Below are 25108 nucleotides of genomic sequence, written 5' to 3' on the forward strand. Positions count from 1 at the left end.
ATATATTAAATGAAAATGGTAATATTAAGATTTGAGAAAAACCTGTAATTATGGGTGATTTGATGGACTCCTCGAGAAGACACGACTTCTCTCATGAAAAAGTCTCTTGTAATAATCATTACACTTGCATTTAAACGCCACAACACTACACCGTCTACTATCATCATCACCTTCTCCATCAGTTTAGTTGTGTAACATTTAGTGAAACTACGTGAAACAAACTGATTTAGTTATGTAACATTTAGTGAAACTACGTGAAACAAACTGATTTAGTTGTGTAACATTTAGTGAAACTACGTGATTTAGTGTACGGACTGATTAGTGGAAATACGTGAAACAGACTGATTTAGTTGTGTAACACTTATGTGGTAGATATTGATGGACTCCTCGAAAGAACACAATTAATCCCTTGAAAAAGTCTCTTATAATAATCATTACATTTGTGACTTTTCTCCTCTACAGTTGCTTTGAAAATTGAAACTCCACAGGAAGTTAAAAGAGTTTTGAAGTTAAGAAGTTTAAATCGAATAAATCGTCTCCTCTCTTATCTCAACTTCTCTGGTCTCTTCTCGAAACTCTCTCTTCTCTCATCGAATCTCTCTCTCTCGTCTCTCTACAAACAAGATGGCATTCTACAACAAGCTTTCAGAGGTTTCGGCGGTTTCTTATCCCAGGCTCGTGGCTTGGCGTTTCAGAGTCAAATTACACAGGATCTTCTCTTTCCATTCCTATGTTACAAACAGTGGATCTTACTATACCTATGTCCTAGCAGATGAAGATGTAAGTGTTATATCATCATCTCTCGAATTTTTCTTAACATTTAACCGTGACAAACAAAAATTTGATCCTTATACTTTATTTATTTATGTAGGGGTACAAGATGGAGATGACCGTTTATGGGGATTATGAAAATTTTAAAGGCTTCGAGGAGGAAGAGGAAAAATGGGTGGAAATATTTCGGGTAAAAGTAGATCGTTCCGGTCCAGGTTTCCAGGCAGTTAACTCTCCGTTCAAACTAATTGGTACGCGCGACACACAAGTCCGCTTGATCAACCCGCCTGTTAACGATCGGGTTTTCATTGACTTCAAGAACATCCATGCAATCCCGCACATGTCCAGCAAGGAACGAAACCATCCCATAGGTATGTTTCGTAACATTTAGTGAAACTACGTGAAACAAACTGATTTAGTTGAGTAACATTTAGTGAAACTACGTGAAACAAATTGACTTAGTTGTGTAACATTTAGTGAAACTACGTGAAACAAACTGATTTAGTTGTGTAACATTTAGTGAAACTACGTGAAAGAAACTGATTAAGTTGTGTAACATTTAGTGAAACTACGTGATTTAGTGTACGAACTGATTTAGTGAAAATACGTGAAACAAACTGATTTAGTTGTGTAACACTTATGTGGTAGATACAATGGGAGTGGTCTTCAACACGGAAGCCCGTTTCGACCTTGCAACACCAATGATGGTGTTTTACATTAGGGACAACATGTAAGTAGGAAGTAACTTATGATCCAAAGAAAATTTATCGATATTGTAATTGACACACTTCTTAATTCTGAATAGTCACAGCCAGATAAAATGTGTGGCAACTGGCGAACAGGCCTATGCCTTCTGGGATGGTCTTGAAAAGATGGGACGTGGACAGGTGATTGTGGCCCTTAAGATGTGGAGGATCAGGAAGCATTGGAGTAAGTGTAGTTTCTGTGTCTTTTAAATGTGATAGTTGAGTAAAACGTTTACTAAAATCATTTATATTTATACAGATTGTTCTGGTCCTGATGATCTATCGCTTGAGACCGAAGGTGAAATTTCGGACTTCAGGTTCAATCCGCGTTTGTCCGAGGTTGAGCACTTCAGGCAGTCTCTACTAAACAGCGACCCTTATGTTAAGAAATATGGGGTTGAAAGTCTTGTGTAAAACTTGTTGTTCTAACTGTTATCTAACTTCTAGTTTCTCTTAATCAGTTGTTCGACTTATCGTATAAATATGTCAGATTTTGTGTTAGTTTCACTTTTTCCAATGGTATAAACAACTTAAAACTAAAAGATTCAAGAATCGAACTAAAACGACTTCATTATGAAAGTTTAGAATACCGACAATAACAGAGACACAATTACTTGTACATCATAATACCGGCTAGAACTACAACGACACTGATGCCGACAATAACAGGGACAAAACATCCTGATATCTTAGCCGTTTTTTTCGGACCTTCGCTTCTTATTGTTGCTTTGAGCAATTGAACTTCTTCTTCTAGGATTCGAACATGGTAGTCCAACTGTTGAATCTCATCGGTGAAAGCTTCGTCGACCCATTTGAAGACGTGGTCGTCGTTCTCCAGCTACAATATTAGATCCCACAACATTATGTAAAAAAAAATTAAACGAGCAGCTTAAGAGAACATAGAGAGACCGATAATACCCTAAGTGAAGCCGCATGGTGACACCAATAATACCGGCGGTGTGGATTTGGCGTCGATTTGGATATTAACTCGACGATTCTCGCTCCGCACGAACATTTAGTAGGTATTCCCGCAGTTTTTACTCGTCTCCGACCACCGGTAATATCTCCGGTCGTGGACGATGAAGCGGCCGTTATTGGGTTGGACGACATTATCTGACGGAAAAGTTAGTTGAGAGAGAGAGAGAGAGGAGCCAAGCAGAAGAGAGAGGAAGTTGGAGATAGATATGGGGAAAACCTAAAAAAAGGTCTTTTATACGATTTTGGGGTTTAGCAAATTGGGAAGAGAGAAATTAGAAATTCAAAAAGTTGGGCGGGAAAAGAAATATCAGAGTTTTTCGTGGTCAAAGTTTCACCAAGTACTAAGTTTCACAGAACACATCAAAGTTGTACTTTTTTTATTATTTCCATTAATCTTAGTTATACTCGACTTAAATTGGTGATTTTATGGTTATACCAATGCAATTGTGTTTCCTATGTTCATTTCTCATACGATCGCATACACATAAACTTGATTTGGTGCCATAGAGAGTTATCAAATCTAACGAGGTTGGTTTTAGTGATAAAGCTATGATAACACAATATATTTCCCATATGATTGCTACCAACCGACGAGATGGAATTTTAATAATTCCGATTAAATAATAACCAACATAACATTAATAATAAATAATATATTATAGTCTTGCTACTTCCATGACTTATAAAATTAAAAAGTTAAGAATTTACAAAGCTCACACATAATGTAAATAAATAATAAAGATTCGTTTTTTTTTTGAGGTTTCGTGGTTGGAGTGATCAACCCTCAAATCCTCATTTTGAAGTTTTGCTCCACTTTATTCAATATATGTACAATGGTTTTAAGATTCAATGGTTTTGTTGAATAAAATTCAACACTCTATTTTAATAATTAATAATTATTTTGTTTATATATCCAAATTAAACAAAATTAGTCTCCATTTATAGATAATTTAAAATAATAAAAATTTGTGTAAAAATATCAAAAAATAGCATAAAATAAACACAAAAACATATATCGTGAAAACAATATATGCAAAAAACCTTAACAACAACTAAGAATATAACATGTGGTGTGTGTCCCCACCATAATCATTTTTCAACATGGGTGAAAACTTTCAACACAAATGAATCCACCTCATTTCAACACCCATATTCACCACTTCCATTGTGATCATTCAACTATTGAATAAAATATTCAACACCTCCCCTGCTCATAGTCTTACTAAGTTTACCTATCGTAGTTATACCAGTAAAGAAAACTACTTTCACTTTACTCATCAACACACAAATATAAATTATTTTATTTCGGCTCACAACGATCCCATGCGATAAAAACACCAAAACTGAAAGTGAAAGGCTTACAGCCCGATCCACATCAAAACTGAAACGAAAGGATTACAACCTACTCTTCTTCTGTTTCTTGTGGGGATGTTCACCGTGTTCCAAACCAGTGCCTACATTCTCTTCTTCTCCATATCCACTCTCACGCTCACAATAGTTCCTACTACAAGAGCTCTCTCCAACTCTTGACAGTTGCTCGGTTATTCGAACTATTTGCAATTCTTCGATGTCCTCCACATGCAAAATACTTCTTCTTTGCTCTCTATCCACTGATGTTAGATAAACATACACATCTTCATTATCCAAAATATATGATTGCCTCTTAGGTTCCACTACCAATGAAATGTAACCCAAATTGAGCATCTTCGCAAATGGATTTATTCCCATCTTCCTGCATATCCTCTCCTTCAACAACGAATAAGTGATCTCCTCCAACAATGATGTCTTAAAGGATATATCATACAAACGAGCATCGGTTGGAATCCATTCATAATCATCTCCATCCTTCGAATAACGTCCATCATAATCAAAGTGTATGTTCGTCGAACAAGAACACATTATCTGCAATAAAAAAAATTAACCTTAAAGTTACACTTGGTTACTCAGTTATAGCATTAAAGTTATACTTAGTTATACCATGTCACAAAACGGTGTCAGTAATCAATTAAGTAATCAGTGAACTCGTGAACGTCTATGAATCCTATGAATAAGAATATGAATATATTTCAGAGTATTCATTCAATCATTCATCCATTCCTTTCCGATCCTCGACTAGTTCATGAAAACCAAATGAATAAGAATACTTCAATTCAAAACCAAATTGTAATCAGCTTTGATTCCCGAGTCTCCATTCAATTATACAGCTGTTGATTATCGAATTCCCTAATAAACAGACCATTCAAACTTTCCGATCCTCCATTAGTTCATACACAAATACGAAATCTTCTATCTAATGAGTTCGTCTATGGTGGATTCTATCGATTCTATACATCGGTCTTAACGACGATTTGAGATACATACCATGTAAAACTGAATTAATAGCTCAATGATCCAGCATCCAAGATCGCAATTCGATGATAGCGAGGAAGAACAAGGAGGGAGGAGTCGAGAAGATGAATCGACGAGACGATTCGACGATGACCGAGCCCTGGATTATGGATTAGTCGGAATCGAGCGGCGAGGAGGAGAGAGAAGAATAGAGAATGATTCGATTAATATTAATTTATTCATTAAATCAGTGAGGGGTACTTTCGTAATCAACCACTCTCTCCAAGAGTATGTGAATGGATAAGAGTATGACAGATCACGTGAGAGTACGCCGGCTCACTTTTTGCCTCATTAAGAGTACCTGAGCACTTTACTCTTATCCTTGGGGTCGCGTTTCCTTTCATTTCTTGGTGACCAACATTATTAGTAAAGACGAAGTGTCTCTGGCTCAGTCATCAGTTGCGCTTAAAGGACAAGTTGATTCTATTCAGCAAGTGTTGGTTGCTGCTGTCCCGATGTTGAAATAGGAGGTTACACTTAACGAGCTCGTAGTCCTTGTCGACTCAGATAGCGATTGTGACATGGAAGAAATTGGGCTGAACGATGGCGAGGACAACGATTCTGTAAAATAGAAACCACCTTTGGAGGAAAATTTGAAGTCATCCCTGCGAATGCTAGGAAAGTTGACCGTGAATGCAGGGTGAGATAAACCATTATCCTTTTTTTGTTAAAATATAAGTTTTTTAATTTCCGCTAACCTTTATTCTAACAGTTCCAAGTAATAATATTACACATTATAGTCATTAACCCCATATGAATAATTTGGATGCTAACTTTTTCAGGTAGAAGTGAAATCAATACTCGATGATCTGAAAGAGAATTGGGCTCAAACTGTTGATTTTTCATATGATGATGAGTTAGAGGACGCGTTGGTAGATGATATGGTCTGATTAATTGTTGAATGCTTTGCGTTTAAGAAAGAGATGTTTGTTGGTGGCTTAACCTCGGTTGACCTAGCAAGATTAAAGCTGGAGAAAAAAACAAGGATAAAGAAACGAAAGATAAGCTGGAGAAAGAGCACATGTCTGAATTCACAGAGTGTGACTCGTCTGAGTTACCTCATCCGCCAGGGCTTGCTAATCATATTTGTACGCTGATGAAAGATTACATTGGTGGTATAGAGGGGCGTGTAGCTTCCTCTGTGCAGTTGTCTGTCCATCACGGGCTTTTGGAGTTGCAGAAAAGTCTGGATGTTTCCTTGTCGGCCAGTTTGTTGAAAATTCAAGGCGCAATAATCCAATCGTTAATGGATCATGTTGCCAAAGGCAGTGCTTCGTCCGCGTCTGAAAAAGAGGACCATGATCGGCCATAACGAAAACTCTCCCAGTTCTGGTGGTAGATCTCCTCCTCTGGTTTCGAGCAATGCCCAAGCAAATTGGACTTCACCGGCCCGCGATATCATTGATGGTGTGCTTGATGATCTTAACTTAGGTTCTTCACCGCGTAAGGTATCTTTATCAACCAATTATTGATGTAGCCGTTATATTATCAATTTTCCTTGCAAATTAACCTTTATTTTCTGACATCAATGCAAGATACTGGAGCTGAAGCTTCTGGATCTCATGTGTCTATGCCGGAGAAGAAGACTGGCAACCAAGACGTACAAAACCTGGCTTCACATGATTCTCTCCTGGTAAATGAGCTAGTAATATAACTGTTAAGTATATTAATCCCATTTAATACAATGGTTAACTGATAATACTACTGTTTGTACCAATCATATAGGACAAGCCAGCTGATGCCTCTGTTCTGGCTGTAAGCGCGTTTGAAGCAAATGGTAAGCCACAATCAAAGGCGTAGATTAATTTGGACGCCCCAGTCGCATTTCCATCTAATCCAATCACTCAGGTTTTGCATCGGTTCTGTAGTATATTATCGTGTATTGCATTTCGTAGCATATAAACATCAATGTAAGTGTTAAGAGTTTTATTACCCGCTAATCATGTCATTCATTATCCCGGAGTCAGGAGAAGTCTGCTGGACACACTGACCCACACAACAATGGGGATCATCCGAATCCAGTGTCAGATCAATTAGACACAGAGGTATGTTTCTAAACATGTTTTCGTTTAATGAAATTTTATCTTATCTCCCTCCTATCTTTCTTGTTGATAACGTATTGTTTGGGACCATACTATTAAAAGATGCATATACCTTATAATCTTCTCGGAATTCCGTCTTTCTCACTCGGACTATTGCATAAAGAAGTTACTGAAGTTCTTGTGAATGTCAAACATGTCAACTTCGTCATGCACGAAGACAATGGTGACGGTGGACTAGTTGAGCCACGGAAGAGTAAAAGGCCCCAGAACAAGCCTATTGTACTGAACGACTTCCATTATGATCTGAAAATTGGCTTAGGGTACAACATCAACCCCAATATTGGTCAACTTTTCTCGGACCTCCAGGAAGAGCTTAGACAAAAAAAACGTACGTTATCCATTTATTTTCAGTGATTTCAGTCTAACTTTATATTTAAACGCTAAAGGTTTCCGTATAGGTTAATAGATATTTCGCCTACTCACACAATTACCCCAACTGAGTTCTCCGATATTGCGCTTAGGCCTCAACATATATCCCCTAAGGTAATTGTTGTTCTTTTATTTCTCAGCATTTTTTTTTCAACCCTTGTTTAACATTAATTTTTGTTAGGTTATGGATGCGCTAATGCTCTTCCTTGCTCGTGAGCTTCCTGATGATGATTCCAGGGTCCAAATCTTCGATACCACATTCCATGCATATATGGTGATGCAGCATTTTCGCGTTGTCAAGACCGCCGTGAAAGACCGTCCTAAGTTGAAGTTTGCTGGTGTCTATCTTTGACTTCGAGAGAAAATATACTTTCCATTTTGTATTGATAAGCAGCATTGGGTTGGTGTTTTTGTCGACACGAAAGTCACGTCTGTGGTCATACTTGACTCCAATGTTGCATTTAAGAGCGAGAGTTTAATGAAGAAGGATCTTAATCCTATTGCTGCTCTCATGCCCTACATCGTCAAAGCTGCCAATGGCACAGAGTTTGTAGGATCGCTGAAGCCATTTAGCTTGAACCGAGCGAAAGGTGTACCTCAGATCGTTAATGCTGGTGATGCTGCTGTAATGTTTGAGCTCCTCATTGAGGTGCACACCAAATGCGGGTTACCAGGTTTAAAATGCATCACGACGCATATCCTCCCAAAGGCTGCCAAACAGCTGGTTGTAATATTCTTCAACGACCTCAGTAGCTCCTAATCAAGAAATATCAATTTTCTCTCTAGATCCCTCGTACAACTTGATTTCTGTTGGCAGTCACGAAAACTATTTAAGGATAATTTACAATTTATCGGTCAAGATTATCAATTATTTACCTCTTCATCGCTCTCAATTTTTAGTTTCACCACAATTTTCTTTCACACCATTAGTACTAATTATATCCTATAAGTATCGATGTGGACGATATTCTAAATCTGTTCAGTTTCTGATTTCAACAATCTGGTAAAAATCTACAAACATCTATTTAGTAAACTAACCATACACCTTAACTGTCTATGCATATAATATAGATTAGTGAAGCTCGGGTTAGCTAATAACAATGAACTTTGATAACACAATCTTGTACAGAGCTTCAAAGATCTTCATATTTAACTAACCTTGTTATTTAAATCTTAATATTCTAGATCACATTAGGCTTCCTACCCTGTAAAGATACGAATTAACGGATAATAATAAGTTTAACACATAATAAGTTTAACATAGAATCTTACATCAAAGTTGGGGACAATAATAATCAGATACCACAAAAGACATATACGGTTCTCAATGTGGTGCTGCTTTGGGGAACTTTAGTGTTTAACAAAATACAAAAGGGGTCACCCCAGATCAGACCTTCAAAAGATTAGCGCTTTCTTCCATTGCACCTCCCCAACGTCTGGATATGTCCTTATTATATGGGCATCTTGCATGTTGTGTGGTTATGGTTTCTCCCGCCACACCTGCTGCATGCCCTACAAGTCTTTAATTATCCCTTCAACAGCGATAGTTAAATATTTACCGGTTAAAAGTTCTGATGTTAAAAGTCTTTTTCTTAGCTGAAACTTTCCCTTCACCATTTCCAGCAGTGGAACGTAGCTTTCGTTCTCTCTCACAGCTACATCGTATTTTACCTCAGTATGATCAACATCGAACTTCCAAACTCCTTGGCCATGTCTCCCCCATACTCATGTAACTAGTTTTACAAGCTGACCCATTTCTTTCCTACAAAAAAATGATTTAGCTTAAGAGAACTGAATAAAACATTATGCCTTTCAAACCTTTTTTCAAGTAAGAAATGTACTTTGAACCTGAAACGAGTACAGTCACCGGAGTTCTCTTCTTTCTTCTTCACTCTCTATCACAGTTCTCGTTCTAGACTTTCTTCTCCCACAAAAGAAAGTTGAACTGCTATCTTATGTTATTTATTTTCTTGTTTACCTTTTAACAAGTACATAAAAATTTTCAAAATATCCTTTCCCTTTACCGATGAGATCTTGGACATAGCGTCCATCTTTTCGTCTCAATACCCGGAGCAAACGAGTGGAGGAGAAGTAAGCCAACTGTCTACCTATGACCTCGAACGCCACCCTACACACCTGCAACGCTTTTCTTCCCTCTGCAACGGCAGTGTACGTACCTGCTTTTTTTCATCATCACACGGGGGTAATTTCGTCTTCTCCAGGCATAAATGGTATAACCCGGGCTTCTTAAGTCATTTCATGCATGCTTCTCTAATATGGGCTTCCATGGAGTATATCCACCTAAATATCTCTAAAGCTTTGCTCGTTAAAGAGTTAAATTAACCTAATCCACCTTTTGAATTTAGGAGGGTTATTGCTTGCCAAATACTTTAACCTCAGAGTGCTTAGGTATATATCCCAGACCACAACATCTTCATATTCTTAAGGCGACATTTATGCATAATAAAACATTGGCATCCAGAAATTAACCATCTGCTAGATGATTCAAGATAGACAGACACTTAGACAGCCAATTATTTGAATTTTCATGAGGTCATCGAGTCAATCGAAGCTAGTATTTTCCTTTTTTTAGAAACATAACCTATATTAGGGGTTATCTGAACATGTCAAACTAGACCGAAAATTATGTGGTTCATTGACCACCCTTTTTTACGGACAAAAATTTACGTTTCATCTTCTTTTTTTAGAAAACTTAAAATCCGTATATATAATTAACAATTAGATGAGTGGATACAACATAAATATTCCATAAGAAGAAAAAAAAGAGAATAATAAAGAAGAAAAATAAACATGGCGAGAAAAATAAAGATGGCGAAATGTGGAAATGTCGTCGCTTTCATCTCTCTTTTAATGATTTTCTCGTTGGTTTTGACAGGTAATACATATTTTGACAAATAAATCTCACAAAAGCTTTATTTGTTGTTTGTTTCTTTTTTTTCAATCCTTTTTATATTTTTCAAAATGCTGATTTTTTTTCCTATTATTTTCTTTTCCTACACTAAAACATAATTGATTATCTGGCAATAAAAAATTCAGGAAATAAATGGTCACAAAATATTTTATATTATATTCCCTCTATTCATATTAAATGTCACTTTAGCATTTTTTTTTCTTATTACATAAAAAATGTCATTTTACAATTTCAATGCAATTTATACTTATTTTTAACTTAACATTAATTATAAAATGCATTGATTTATAAATAAATGTATTTATCTAAAATTTTATTGGTTAAATAGATGATATTAATGAAAACATAAATGTATTTCAATCAGTTTTTTAATATCTATGAAAAATGTCTAAGTGATACTCTTTATGAAACGGATGGAGTACTATAGAAAAATAAACTTAAACATCAATTAAAAGCAAACAGAAGAAATATTAAATTATGCTTCGCTTCTTTTTTTTTCAAATGAACCACATAACGTTAAGAACTTTAAACAAAACTCATTTAGCGACTATAACTTAGGGCATTTCCATCCCTATTTCATAATTAAAAAATAGAGAATGAACAAAAAATAAAAGATTACTCTATAAATAGAATTAATTTTTATTATTTGTTCATACTTCATTTTTCTCTCCACTTATGGAATAAATTATGGAGTAGTGATAGAAATGCTAACACGAACCTTTTTTTTTTTTTTGCATTTGCAGTTTTCGTTACAAACTTATTTCCGCAAACAAATTTCATCTATTTGTTTTTCACTTAAAACACACAAAAACTAACATATAAACAAAAAGTCAAAATGTTATATGATTTATGAATAAGATAATGTTTCTTTCTTGTGAAACCTAATTGAAACTAAATTATGTTTATTAATTGAAGGAGTTAAAAAAAAGTTTATTAATTAAAGGGATTTTACTGATTCTTCATTGACTCCATTATGTTCAGGAGAAGCTCAGGTGAAAAGTAAGTATGTTAAAGCCAAGAGTGCGCCAACTGAAGTCTGTTTGGATCGTAATTCTGGTGATGAAGTATGCACTCAGTATTGCGTTGCAGAAACAAATCCGAAAAGATGTTCTGGAAAATGTTTCCCATATAAAAGTGCAGGAAGGAAGGAATGCTACTGTCATCCATGCTAAAAATGACAATAGCTGGTTTATACAACTTTTAAATAATTAACAAATGTTTTCATATTTTATTAAGTTTCTTTAAAATATCTGTTTTTTTGTAGTCTCATTTTTTGTTTAACTCATGAAGCTACATGTTTCTATAGAATCTCATTACATGAAACTAATTATAAGAAATGCCTTTAGTGTTTTGTATTTTTTAAAAGATGCCCTAGGCCAATCCTTCTTATTTTCTCATGTAAGCACGGTACTGCGTAAGATACTAACAATCTTCATCCACCTTCCTTATTGATCGATTGTATTTGTATAGCTGCTTCATATTCAAACGACTTGGTGACCTGCATAATACAAATGATATGTGAAATATATCAGTTACGTGAAAATCCATTGTTGCAGAGTTACGAACATTTCATACAAAGCGATCATTAGCTCTAGTTCACTCTAAAGATGTACTGCCTCAGCTTCCTGAAACTGTTCTCGTTCCGCATAGATCAACTTACCTAAACCACGAAAACAGTAAAGACCCGTTTTCTATATTGAGGATATGTATTTTATATGAGGTTTAACAACTATCTGTTATATATGGCCTGCGAAAGAGAAAAGACGATTTGATTTAAAAAAAATACATGTGCATATATATATATATATAACTAATCTAGATAAAAATGTTTTAGCAAGTACCATATACTTATTATAATGCAGAAGGCATGTTATATATTTCTACTTCAAGCATCAAACTGTAGTTGATGATGAGCTACAAGACTGAACCTAATCTAAGTTATCTTATATTCCATTGCACACTAGAAAAAAGATCATCTTTGAGACTGCAAAAGGTTTGAAAAGGTATATGCCTTGCATATCAAAAAGTTTCTAAACATAAATGTTGAAATCTAAAACCGGAAATCTAGTTTATCAATAATAAGAGAGACTAGGGGCAAAGATTCTGTTTATTGAGTGTTTAACTGTTTAAGAGCGCATAGTGACTCTCTCTAAATCTCCCCCTTTTTCTTTTTTATTCAATACGTATTTATGGAGTCCCTCCTTTCTTTCCTTGCTTTTGTAGTGATTGTGTCAGGAATTTGTTCCGACAATCATCATTATACTTATTGCTCGAAGTTGTTGGCGCAAGCTATGCTCGGCGGTAGACACATATTACTGATATCTTACTGCTACATTGCTCATCCTTGTGTAGGGAGGTGTCTTTTCTACCAGGGTTGATTCGGCGATGGGCCTCCTGTTGATAATGGACTTCATTTTTCTGATCTAACTCGCAAAACAAGCTGAAGACCCACCATTCAACAATAAACAAAACAAAATTTACCTGGTTAAAGAGTTTGACTCTTGATGTTTTCTGTGAAAGTCCCTCACATTCTTATAAACATTATGTGGAAGGTAACTATTCATACATAATATATTGCATAGTTATCATAAATGATCATCGTCCACTTTTGGCTCAGAGGGATTAAGTCGTTCCTAATATATTCAAGAAACATCCTATAAGCATTTTTAGCTTTCTGTAATTTGTACATAATAATTAGTGTCGGCTTTACACGTGTGTTTTTGTACATGGTCTCATTTTTTTCTTTAGTTTTTCTTTATATTTTGGGGTCCTTAATTTCTGTTTTTTTGTTAAAAAAGTCTACAATTTACAAAAATGATAAACTTAAAACTTTATATATGGTATAAAAGATTGATTATGTACAAGGCCCAAAAATATTTTGAGTCGGGCCTCATTATAATCTATCTTTGAATCACTCAGCTCAACACATTCTCAAGCTTGTGGTCATGACACTTCTGCTCTTGATAACTACGAGCTTGAGGGCTAGGGATTATCAAATAAGTGACTTATGTTTCTAGATACAATGAATAAGAACTCTTCAAACACAAAATCTAGCCATGGTTGGCCAAACAACCAGTCACTATTTGAAGTTTCTGTAGCAGACGAATTGATTAGACACAAGTAATCATGTTTCTTAGAGTTTTGTTGTTCCTTCTCTTGCTCGCTTCTTCTATGGAGCTTATATCTACTACAAAGGTTATTGTAACATTCCGGTTTGTGATATATAGAAAATACTTAAGAGAATTGATTTGGTTACCTATGTCACCAAAGTTGACTTACCTTTTCTGGAGCACATCCATAAATAATTCCAGAGTTAAGCGTGCTTGAGTTGGAGTAGAGGAATGATGGGTAGCCTATCGGGAAGTGATTCGCAATAGCGTGCGAGTGAGACTAAAGCATGGAGAATGGTCGGAGGTGATTGCATGGTCAGTAAACAAGACTTTCGGGCCGTGGAAAATTAATGCACTGCCCGTCAGACAGGATGGGACCCACAGACCAAAAGAGCGGGCGTGGGTGGTCCATTAACCATGGACGATCGGGGCTTTACAGTTACACTGAGATAAGTGTGCTGGAGTTTGAGGTTAAGTTGGATAATAAGAGAAAACTATTTGGTTATTGAACTTGTTTCCTTCTCTTTTGATTTACCTTGTTTTTTTTGTTTTGGTTTCTTCTTTTCTTTTTGCGTTCATTTATGGATAAACTGGCGAAATGTTCGTAGACCCGTTCTTCAAATGTACACAAACCAACAATTCTGAACCTTGTTTTGGTACAATGTGACAAATAAAGAGTAGCATTAGGCTGCATAAGTAGTAAGTCAAGCCAACCAAATTAATATGGCTGAACCGGGAGCATTTGTAGTAACCGACTTTCCCTTACAAAAGTACATTCTTCTGCAGCCGGTGCCAGAAAAGTGACCGGTGTCTGAAATCATAGACTCGGAAAGTACATGGACGAGAATGTCTAGAAGGATTGTGAAAATAACTGTCGGTGAAGTTGATGAAAAAGAAGAAGAAGAAAAAAAGTGTCGGTTTGTTGCGTACATATAAATATATAAATCGGACACCCCATGTTACTTTCAGACACAAACTTATGTGGGCATGTGGCCCCTCTTACCTGCTTCTGCGCTGTAAAATATTCGAGACAGCTTTGATTCTTATTATTATTAATCATATCTCTTATAATTATAGCATTTCTTTCTTCTTCATTGCTACCGCACAAGTCCACTAATCACCTAGCCGCCGACACTCCCAAAATGGCTTATCTCCGGCGAGCAGCCGCCGCATTGATTATTATTATGTTCCAACTCTTGTCTCTCTCAAACGCCCACAACATAACCAAAATCTTGGCCAAAGACCCTGACTTCTCCACTTTCAACCACTACCTCTCGGCCACCCATCTCGCCGACGAGATCAACCGCCGTCAAACCATCACCGTCTTGGCCGTTGACAACTCAGCAATGAACTCAATCCTCTCCAAAGGCTACTCACTCTACACAATCCGCAACATTCTCTCCCTCCACGTCCTCGTAGATTACTTCGGAGCCAAAAAGCTCCACCAGATCACAGACGGCTCCACCTCCACCGCGTCCATGTTCCAGTCCACCGGATCCGCCACGGGAACTTCCGGCTACGTCAACATCACCGACATCAAAGGCGGGAAAGTTGCTTTCGGTGTCCAAGACGACGACAGTCAACTCACGGCTCGCTACATCAAATCCATCTTCGAGAAGGCTTACAACATCTCCGTCCTTCACATCAGCCAAGTCTTGACCTCCCCGGAAGCAGAGGCCCCCACCGCGAGCCCTAGCGATCTCATCCTCACCTCCATTCTCGAAAAGCAAGGATGCAAAGCTTTCTCCGACATGTTGAAATCCACCGGAGCCGACAAGACGTTTCAAGACACCGTCGACGGAGGCTTGACGGTGTTCTGTCCTTCCGACAGCGCCGTCGGGAAATTCGCGCCGAAGTTCAAAGCCCTCTCCGCTGCGAACAAGACGGCGTTGGTGTTGTACCACGGCATGCCCGTTTACCAGTCGTTGCAGATGCTTAGATCAGGTAACGGCGCCGTTAACACGTTGGCGACTGAGGGTAACAACAAGTTTGACTTCACGGTTCAGAACGACGGAGAGGAAGTGACGCTTGAGACGGACGTTGTGACGGCGAAGTTAACGGGGACGTTAAAGGACCAAGAGCCGTTGATTATTTACAAGATTGATAAAGTTTTGTTGCCGAGAGAGATCTATAAGGCCGTTAAGGCGTCTGCTCCAGCACCTAAATCAAGTAAGCACAAGCCTAAGAATGCTGAGGCTGATGAAGACGCTGATGGACCCAGTGCCGATGCTCCGTCGGACGATGACGGTGAGGTTGCTGATGATAAAAACGGCGCCGTTCCAGTTACACGAACCAGTATTATTGTGACGGCGATTGTGGGGCTCTGTTTCGGAGTTTGGCTCATGTGATGTGTTGTTGTTGGGAATCTTGTTTCTTGATTTTCTTGTTTTTGATCTTTATTGATTTTCTTGTCGGACAATGAGTTCAATCATTAAATTCATAATCACTTATTTCATATTTCATTATATACATTCAACATTTTTTGTTTTTGTTTTTTTTTTTATCAAATAACATTTTTTTTTAAAGTTCAGTAATCTTCAGGGGTAACAGTTATTTCTCTTCTTCTAAGCTTGTATCTCATCAGAAATCCCCTTGAGGCATTTCATACCATATTTAATTTCCTCTGTGCTCTCTTGTTTACTTTAAAGTTACCAGTTTTAACGCAAAGAAGCATCACCAATAGTTAGAACCTATAAGTAGAAACTACTAAACAAGTAGCATGATTTAAATTTCAACAGCAAAACTATCACTGCCAACAAAGAGAATCTGTTTATTAATAATAGCTGTTTTACTAACAGTTTTCATGAAACCTACACAATTAAAAAAAAAAAAAAGAATTCATAAATCATAGACATTATGTGGAATGGAACAATTCGTACATAATAACATAGCATAGTCACTTATCATAAATGATCATCGTCCACTTTTGGCTCAGCGGATAACGTCTTTCCTAATATTTTGCAAGAACATCCTAAGCTCTCTGGCTTTTCTGCAATGTTCACCATCATCATCATCATCATCATCTGTCTCTGAATCACTCAGCTCAATCACATTCTCAAGTTTGTGATGAAGGCACTTCTGCTCCTGAGACTTCTGTTCTTGATAACTTCTTGACACGTTCCGTGACCGAGCTTCAGGACAAGGGCTTATCAGATCAATGACTTCTGTTTCTGGATAGAATGAATAAGAGCTCGAGCCAACACCGAATTTACCAATGGTCGACCAACCAATACTGGAATTTTCTTTAGCAGGTGAATCGATTAGACGCAAGTAATCATGTTTCTTGGATTTTTGCTGTTCTTTCTCTTGCTCTGCTTCTTCTATGGTGCTTGTAGCTAGGTCAGATGTTGAACTAAGATCAATCTGTTGGAGTTGGAGGCTGAGTTCGATAAGTGAAGAAGCTTTACTCGGTGAACTTGTTTCCTTCTCTTTTGATTTAGGTTGTTTTTGTTTCGGCTTCTTCTTCTTCTTCTTCTTTGCTTCCATTTTCTCCTTGAACTCTATGATCTTCTCAGGACAAGCCCTAACATAAAAAAAAGAAGGATAAATTGGCAAAACATATATTAGAAGGTTCTTCAATGTAAGCTAACCAAAAAATCTGAACAATGTTTTGGGTGCTATGTGACAAAGTTACAGTAGCATTTGGCTGCATATGTAGATATATGAAAGTTTCTATAACCAAGCTAACCAAATATCGCTGAACTAGGGCATTTTTAGTAACAAGTAACTGACTAATTTACCTGAAGAACTGCTTACTTCAGACATACTATTTTAATTCAAACAAAACTGAACCACAGCTAAATGTCAACTTTATTTGAATCCTTTCGACAAATGGGTGAAGGTCTGACTTTGAGCATTATCATTACCTTTCTACAAGATCTGCAGGAACAATAGACGTCTCTAGTCCTTCTAGATCATTCCATGAGACTTCAAAACATTCTCGTCCCTGTACTTTGCGAGTCTTAATGATTTCAGACACCGGGCACTTCTCTGGCACCTGTAGCTGCAGAAGAATATTTTCGTTCCAGAGTTAAGACATGTTCTTGTTTAATTTCCAACTGAATTATGTAAGGTGAAGCCAATCGACTTTTAATGTCTGAGCCAAAAACTTCCTTTACCAATCCATAAACTTTTATGTACCGTACGTATCAATTTCGCACAACTTATGTAGTTGCTTTAACTTCAAAGATCTATAGAAAATAACGTGCAGTAAGAGAAAGAAAAGGCACCTTGTGGAGAGGACGGTTAACGCCAACCTCAGTTGATCTTGATTGCAGAATAGCATACCTTCTCAGATTTCTTTCAGCAATTTTAGGAAGTATGTATTCATCTAAAAGAAAAGAAAGATAGAGAAAAATAAGAAGGTCGGTTAGACAATCGTTTCTGCACAATGACTGCAAATGCAAACCAACAAGGAATAGAAGAAGTTCAAAAGTGATACCTGTTTTCTCAGAGGGCCACTCAAAGAACTGGTGGCATATCTCCTGTAGCTTGGTGCGCTGGAAAGTGAATTCAGCCAGAGCCCTGCAAAATCAGTACTGAAATTCATATCTAAATATATATTCAACCTTTTCTAAGCTCATTTAATCTCCAGGATTAACATATATTCCTGTTCCAAGCTTGTATATTGTCTGAAATCATTTTGATTTCTTTCAGGCACTTTGTGGAAGCATTTGATTCCATCTTTAGTTTCCTTTGTGCTCTCTTGTTAATTTTAAGTAACTAGTTTGACACAAACAAGCAACACTAATACTTTATCTGTAGAAACTGCAAACAATGCATGTAACATGACTTAATTCAGAACAAAATCGGTGATCCCTTATTGCTAGCTCCACGCATAGTTATATTGAGGAGAAGAACTATCACTACAAGGAAATGGAAATAAGGTTTAACCTGGAAACTGTATTAGAGTCTGCATTGTGGCACTTGGGATTCATGAACGCATCGATCACCTCTTTGATCTCTTGCAGTCCCTCTGGATCATGACTACTTCCTAAACCAAGTAGTAATTACGAAAAGAGCTTCTATGAGACGAACAAAATATATCTAGGAAAATCAACTAACTGCATAAGCGAACCATGTCAAATCACAATACCATTTACAGCCACCAAGGGTAAGGTCCCCTTTTTAGGCCTAATTTGCTTCTTTGAATTTCTCTTATTTTTGACAAAAGCGAGTCCTTCTGATGAAACTTTTTCAAGGATAACGTTTTCTCCAACAGACCTAACAATCTCGCAGGCTTTCTCCTGTTTGTTTGAAGAAGAAATTCAACCTTAATAATGTCTGCAAATAATATGAAAACCCCTATAGATAATGGTTCGAGAGCTTCAGTTAACAACAAACCTGACGAATACCACGAACTCCCTGAGAGTAGTCACTGCCAAGCAGAAGCGCCAGAGCTATCTGTAACCTCATGGAACAAACTTCTGAGTAAGTAACCTTTAAACTGATGAAACATCATAGCAAACATCTCAAAGTTCATTGACATATGGAACAACATACAACAATCTGTAGCTGCGTTTTCTAGTCTAACAAAAAGAAAACATTGTAGGTTAAAATATCAAACGCCACCTTTTGCAAGTATGCATTCATCAGTCATACTTTTGCTGATCAAACCAACACGGTTAAGTATGTAAAGCTAATGACTAAAAGAGACTCGTCAAGTTACCAATGAGTTCCGTCCAAGCCCAAGCTTTTTCTTGATGTCTTCCATCTCATAGCAAACAACGTAACCTCCTTCACCTAGTTCAAGAAGATTGATTAAGTTATATATCTAACCACAACAATTAACTAAAGGGATGGTAAAAGAAATCACGACGGCTAAGGAGTCTCTTTCCACTCACCAAGGCATATCTCTCGGTACACAGTCTTTGCCCCAAAAAGGAAAATATCTGAATCAGAGCTAAAACAGGCGTCCTATGGATCGATAATCAGGAAAACGAAAACTTATCACTTGAGTAATGAGTTAACAGCATGAAGATTGACGAACAAGAAAGGGCAAAATGTATCTTACACATAAGTTTTCAGAGTTTAACAGAGCACATTGTGCTTCAGCTTCCTCAACCCTGCAATTGAAGGATATGCTTTCATGTGTCCATGTTTACAACTTGGCAAAACACTCGAACCAAAAAGTAGTATTGTCAATCTTGAAGAATTACCCGTCTAAACAGAGTATCCCCAGTGTGGAAGCAATAACTTTGGCCTCTTTTATCATGCAAGAGAACTCAGACCCCTTATTCCTTCTGAGTGAAGTCTGTTTCCCAGGTTCGACGCCGCCATCGTCAGCAACCTGGCTAGACCCATAAAGTGTTAACCGGTGAAAATAACTAACTCCGAGAACTAACCATGAGATGCAATGCAAGGATGAAAAGAACACTAGTGCCTCATTTAGTTAGCATGCAGTGTACCTCGAATCTTGCTTTTAATCGACGCCTGTACGTTGGTACTTTGATTCCAGGAATTGAACCATCTACAATCAATTACAAGACACATAAACAAAAAAAAATCAATTCTTTAGAGCAAAGCACTGACAACTCAGAACTGATTTGATCACTACTGAACAAACTTTACCTAAAAAAAAACCCAATTTCGTTGAAATTGATGGCAATTTCGTAAATAGATAAATACCTGAGACTAGAATGATGGAGCAGTTTAGGGCAATTAGGGCTCGAAGACGATGAAAGAACCCTCGGAGATAAACTTTTTCTTTAGTAGCGCAATACGACTGGTTCACTTTATGCATTTCCACCATCCAACACGAGAGATCCACGCATACCCTCTTGTTTCTGCGGACGACGGAGATGAGATCTCGTCTAAGTCAAGGCCTTGTCTTTTCTTTAATTATACAGCATAAATTTTTCTGAGAGGAAACAAGAATACTCACTGAAGATGATCGAGTGGATATCTCTTCTTGCAAGGCTCTACTACTTCCCACAGATACTTCACCCCCATTTTAGCTTCAGCCTTGAGATTGAGATTGAGATTGAGATTGAAATGAGAGACAGGAAGGGGGAAGATGGGAGATAATTTGAATTTCTCAATTTTGAACCCCGTTCGAATATAATGTTCCACATTTTTTAATTTAAATCCCAATGAGGCCCAATACCCAAAACGATTTAACCACCTTTTATGCTATCTATCGGTTCCTCTGATCCGTTTGGTTCATATTTTCGGTTAGACAGGTAATTTTGGTTTTAAATTATTCTTAAATTTACTGAATATACAGCTACGGTCTGTTTACTGATTACTTTAGTTGTTCAAAATCTTAGTGAAATTAACTGAAAGTTTATGGTTTTTATTCAAACTAGCTGTTTTGCCCGCGATGCGGACTTAAACATTTTCATAATTTTTGAAAAGTTTTTTGTACATTATATTCATAATTTTAGTAAAAAAATTATTTGATTAATATTTAATTATATAATTTATGTTTTTAACTTTTTACTAAAATACTTTTTCATATAACAATAATATATATATATATATAAATCATCTTCTTTTTTTAATTATATTTTTAGATTTTGGTTAATTCAATATTCTATTTTTAATTATATAATTAAGAATTTTATTTGATTAATATTTAGTTATATAATTCATGTTTTTAAGTTTTTACTAAAAGACTTTTTCAGATAACAATATAATATATACATAAATTATCTCTTTTTAGAATTATATTTTCAGATTTTGAATAATTATTACTATTATTAATTTTAATCAATTATCTAATCAAATAAATTAAAATTTTGTTTTTGTTTTTTAATTTAGTTATACATTTATTCATTAATGGTATTAACCACTCTAACTTTTAACGTGAGAGCTCGATTCCAAAAATTTACTTCGCAAATAATAGTATAGATTAAATATACAATTTATGTTTTTAACTTCTTACTAAAATACTTTTTCAGATAACAATACAATATATATATATATATAGAAATTATCGTTTTTTTAAATTATATTTTTAGATTTTGGTTGATTCAATATTCTACTTTTAATTAAATAATTAAGAATTTTATTTGATTAATATTTAGTTATATAATTCATGTTTTAACTTTTTACTAAAAGACTTTTTCAGATAACAATATAATATATACATAAATTATCTCTTTTCAAATTATATTTTCAGATTTTGGATAATTCTTACTATTATTAATTTTAATCAATTATCTAATCAAATAAATTATAATTTCGTTTTTATTTTTTAATTTAGTTATACATTTTATTCATTAAGAGTATAAACGATATTAACCACTCTAACTTTTAACGTGAGAACTCCATTCCAAAAACTTACTTCGCAAATAATAGTATAGATTCGTTTTTTATTCGGCTAAATCTTATTAATTTGATTTTTTGAGTGTAACTGGTAGTGGTTGTAAGTGATGTCCATATCACATTTATTTCTATATCACTAAATTCACAGAAATCAAGGTTTAATAAAAAATCCAAAATCACAGCTCTTAAAATAACCTGCAGCTTTTCATAAACTTCTAAAGCCACAAAATCTAAAGCCACAACAAAAAATCTAGAGATTTTTTTCTACAGCAAAATTTTTAAAGGTACAGTCATTACCAATCAGACCCTTTGTCTCATAAATTTTAATAAATTTTTAAAGATTGGTATAATTCAGTTTAGGAGAACTTAAGAAACAATCGTTAACCAATTGTGAACCGAGTCAAATCAGTAATTAAATTAATTTTGAAAAGCTTGTAATCCTTTTAACCGCATAACTAAACAGAACCGAAAACAAAAAAAAAAACCACGTATCAGTTTGAAAACTCTAGTTCAACTAAACTCAACCTATATATACGTACTATGGGCATTCTGGCGCTACGCGCCAGGGTCTAATAAGTTGTAAAGGATTTGTTGATCCATTTGGTATTGGTTAGTGATAGTAATATATTTGTCTGTTTTGTAGTTATTCAGGCAAAATATGAATAGCGTAAGTTGTTTCCCATTTATTAATGAAGTAAGAATAATATATAGGTGATAGTTGCACCAAAATTAATATAATTTGGATAATAAAATGAGTTTGTATCTTTACATATATCAAGTGAAGGCTTTATTTACCGAATCAAGGACACCTCTAATCGACACATACTTTTTAGAGATATATTTTCCAACCAGCACATATTCAAGCTGTGCTTCTTTCGTGATCTAGTTCTGATTTATTTAAATATAACTTTAACAATACCACTCATAGGCGTTGTGTGGAAGTGAGTGCTTGCTTAGGTTGGATTTTCCTGAGCTTGGGCTGCAAGTTATTCTTGTAAAAGGATGTGGGATTAGAGGAGAATGCATGAGAACATGAATAGTCATGAAAACAAGAATAGTCGAGTTTATATGTATATGATAAAAAATTTAAATAGAATTTTGGTGTCAAATTTTTACCTATTGTTAAGGTTGAATTTTTTGGAGCTTGGATTGAAAATTATTGTTGTATAAGGACGTGGGATTAGAGGAGATTGCATGGGAACAGAAAGAGAAGGGTTAATAAGTATATAATATTATTGATAAATTGAAGTTTTGTTTGAGCACTTTAGAAGGGAGGGTGTTTTTTCCTTTTAAATAAAATGGAAAGCAGAAAACAAAGCATAGAGCTACAAAGTCAAGATGAACATAAATCTAGAAATTTGTAATGGTGAGAAAGAAAAATTCTAAATGGTGAGAAAGAAAAAGAAAAATATCAAAAAGAAAAATATCTAAATGAGGACAAAAGTGACAGAAGTGATATTGGAAATTATAACCCAATAAACCCTTTTATTTATTTTTATTAAGTTGGCATCATAGATTACTTTCTCTATATACCAGACAACTTATTTTGTGCGAAGCCACTGATCAATGCAAGGAAAATGGAAATGATGTCTGCAAGTAAGAGAGCAAAGATTGTTTCCATCGTTGTAATTTCTGAAGCATACGATGCATATATCGTTTTCTTCTTCCGTAGTTGGAGGCCTATTAGTACCCTCTAGATCGGTGATGATCAGATCAACGTCTAGTCTTGATGTTGCGTTTTGGTTATAGTCTTTGATAGTTAGAGTAACTTGAAGATCATTAGCTAAGATATTGTTGTCGTCTCTTACTTCATTCATCACGTATTGGGTGGTTTCTTCAATAAGTATGTTGAATTGTGGTGGTGAATGTCATGGTATGTTAACATGTATTCCATGCTCTCAGTCATTAAGTCATTAAAATTACCTTGGCTGTCGATGATGGATGGTATCTGAAAATCAATTACAGATTGTTGTGTGTTGGGTCTGTGGATGTAGACTTGGAGTGTTTGCTTTGGGTTTCCACATGTAGATCTTGTTTGATGTGAGAATCGATGAGATATAAGTGGTAGGTTACTCATTCTTGGAGTATTTGTGGGGGCATAAGGTTTTGTAGAATTGTATTATACAGGGTGAGGTTAAATAGATTATTTCATTGTCTTCTTCTAACGTTGGTTTTAAGGATCATTTATTCATGGGTGTTTAATTTTTTAGAGTTATTTGTTTGTGTTGAATTGATTTTTTTTAATGTGTTACAATTTTGTTTTTATCTAGACTATGTATTATTTTCATATTGTGTTTATTTGTAAGAGACTTTCATAGTATTAGTTGTTATGTTGCATTTAGCTCTAGTAGTTATGTTATTTTAATTTTAAATTTGTAAACAGTCTATGGTTTAGCTAACCAAGACACTTGTAGTATCTATTGTAAAGTTTGTATAGGGAGTGTTGATTTATAACCAATTGAGTTATAGCTAAGCTTTGCATGAATCTTGTTTGAGTTAATTTTATATAATTCATGGTTGCAGTGGAATATTTTGTTTTGTTTTTTTTCGGAGGATGGGTGATAGAAATATAGACTGTTTTGTCATTTTATGAGTTTTGTATCTGTAAATATCCACTTATGAACATGTTATGTTGTTTAATTATTTGGTTTGGTGGTTAATTGTTATATGAATTTTCCATAACATATACTTCATTATCGGTCATATAGTTTCAATATACTAATGAAACTGATTCATACATTGATAAGAAAAGTCTAGTTGTTCAATCTACTTGAATAAATTTGGTATACACGTTTTTATAAAAACATGCAAACGCTAATCGGTTTTTATAAAAACATGCCCTGGTCACATTATTCAAAATAAAGAAAATACATAGATAGAAGTGTTGCTGCTTACTTTACTCTAGGTAAATAATAGAAGTGTTGGAACTGATCAGTTTCTTTTCCGTAGACGGGAGACTAAAATGTTTGCACTTTCCTCTTCTTCTTGACCTTTCACCACGTGTACATTCATCATAGAAACAAGGAGCAGTTGACTTGAACATCTCAAACACTTACTTGGTTGGTTTAGATTTTGAATAACGCGTATTCAAATAAGCAAATATGCTTCAAACACGATCTTGAAAGTAGTCATTACCAAACCTGAGCACCAGAGCTATATCTAACTTCAAGGAGGAAATTTTGTATAAATAATCTTGTAGAATGATGAAACACCATAGAAAACATCTCAATGTGCTTTGAGCTGTAGTAGCAACATTTTCGCGTCTACTAATGCAACTAAAATAAACTGATCATTTAAAACTAAAATGTTGCAGTGGGACTCATGCTTTAGCTGATCAGACCATTTTATAATAACACGGTTAAGTATGCAAAGCTAATGACTAAAATATACTTTTGAGTTTTGAATGTAGCTCTCCGTGTCTGCCAAAAAGACATGAAAAAAACA

General features: G+C 35.5%; 3 protein-coding genes and 2 long non-coding RNA genes across 6 annotated transcripts; 3 read left to right on the forward strand and 2 right to left on the reverse strand.

Annotated features, from left to right (window-relative positions):
* Positions 1-624: 624 nt before the first annotated feature.
* LOC103828353 lies at positions 625-1931 on the forward strand. The gene is made up of 5 exons (XM_009103962.1): positions 625-780; positions 872-1142; positions 1420-1501; positions 1577-1701; positions 1777-1931. Exons 1-5 carry the CDS (start codon positions 625-627, stop codon positions 1929-1931), a joined length of 789 nt encoding a protein of 262 aa, XP_009102210.1.
* Positions 1932-8574: 6643 nt separating this feature from the next.
* On the reverse strand, positions 8575-10250 carry LOC117133560. The gene is made up of 2 exons (XR_004457439.1): positions 9196-10250; positions 8575-9116 (listed from the first exon to the last, which is right to left on the reverse strand). It is a non-coding gene; the product is annotated as an uncharacterized LOC117133560 (long non-coding RNA).
* A 4116-nt stretch (positions 10251-14366) lies between these two features.
* LOC103874931 (fasciclin-like arabinogalactan protein 2) lies at positions 14367-15918 on the forward strand. The gene has a single exon (XM_009153371.3). It carries the CDS (start codon positions 14539-14541, stop codon positions 15742-15744), a length of 1206 nt encoding a protein of 401 aa, XP_009151619.1. The 5' UTR covers positions 14367-14538; the 3' UTR covers positions 15745-15918.
* A 228-nt stretch (positions 15919-16146) lies between these two features.
* Positions 16147-20812, reverse strand: LOC103874916 (flap endonuclease GEN-like 2). Of its 2 annotated transcripts, XM_018655259.2 has the most exons (15): positions 20384-20812; positions 20280-20352; positions 20024-20181; positions 19804-19865; positions 19555-19685; positions 19410-19461; positions 19240-19312; positions 19065-19138; positions 18740-18799; positions 18492-18642; positions 18290-18389; positions 17838-17920; positions 17626-17726; positions 17263-17399; positions 16147-16919 (listed from the first exon to the last, which is right to left on the reverse strand). In XM_018655259.2, the coding sequence occupies exons 2-15, from the start codon at positions 20345-20347 to the stop codon at positions 16328-16330; spliced, it is 1842 nt and encodes a 613-aa protein (XP_018510775.1). In that variant the 5' UTR covers positions 20348-20352; positions 20384-20812; the 3' UTR covers positions 16147-16327. The 2 variants fall into 2 exon arrangements, with proteins under 2 accessions (XP_018510775.1, XP_009151607.1); XM_009153359.2 differs by having other exon boundaries at positions 19555-19689; positions 20024-20803.
* On the forward strand, positions 16806-17548 carry LOC108870105. Its single transcript, XR_001956536.2, has 2 exons — positions 16806-16976; positions 17274-17548. It is a non-coding gene; the product is annotated as an uncharacterized LOC108870105 (long non-coding RNA).
* Positions 20813-25108: the final 4296 nt, after the last annotated feature.

Source organism: Brassica rapa, chromosome A01 (genome assembly GCF_000309985.2).
Source record: "Brassica rapa cultivar Chiifu-401-42 chromosome A01, CAAS_Brap_v3.01, whole genome shotgun sequence".
In the NCBI taxonomy this organism is placed as follows: Eukaryota; Viridiplantae; Streptophyta; class Magnoliopsida; order Brassicales; family Brassicaceae; genus Brassica; species Brassica rapa.

Bases quoted from the DNA above. Each gene is read 5' to 3' on its own strand.
- LOC103828353 (XM_009103962.1), top strand. From the start codon at position 625: ATGGCATTCTACAACAAGCTTTCAGAGGTTTCGGCGGTTTCTTATCCC. The intron at 781-871 runs GTAAGTGTTATA...TTATTTATGTAG, and splicing joins ATGTCCTAGCAGATGAAGAT to GGGTACAAGATGGAGATGAC. The intron at 1,702-1,776 runs GTAAGTGTAGTT...ATATTTATACAG, and splicing joins GAGGATCAGGAAGCATTGGA to ATTGTTCTGGTCCTGATGAT.
- LOC103874916 (XM_018655259.2), bottom strand. From the start codon at position 20,347: ATGGGGGTGAAGTATCTGTGGGAAGTAGTAGAGCCTTGCAAGAAGAGA. The intron at 19,686-19,803 runs GTACACTGCATG...GGGTCTAGCCAG, and splicing joins GATTAAAAGCAAGATTCGAG to GTTGCTGACGATGGCGGCGT. The intron at 19,139-19,239 runs GTGAGTGGAAAG...TTCTTGAACTAG, and splicing joins GTACCGAGAGATATGCCTTG to GTGAAGGAGGTTACGTTGTT.
- LOC103874931 (XM_009153371.3), top strand. From the start codon at position 14,539: ATGGCTTATCTCCGGCGAGCAGCCGCCGCATTGATTATTATTATGTTC.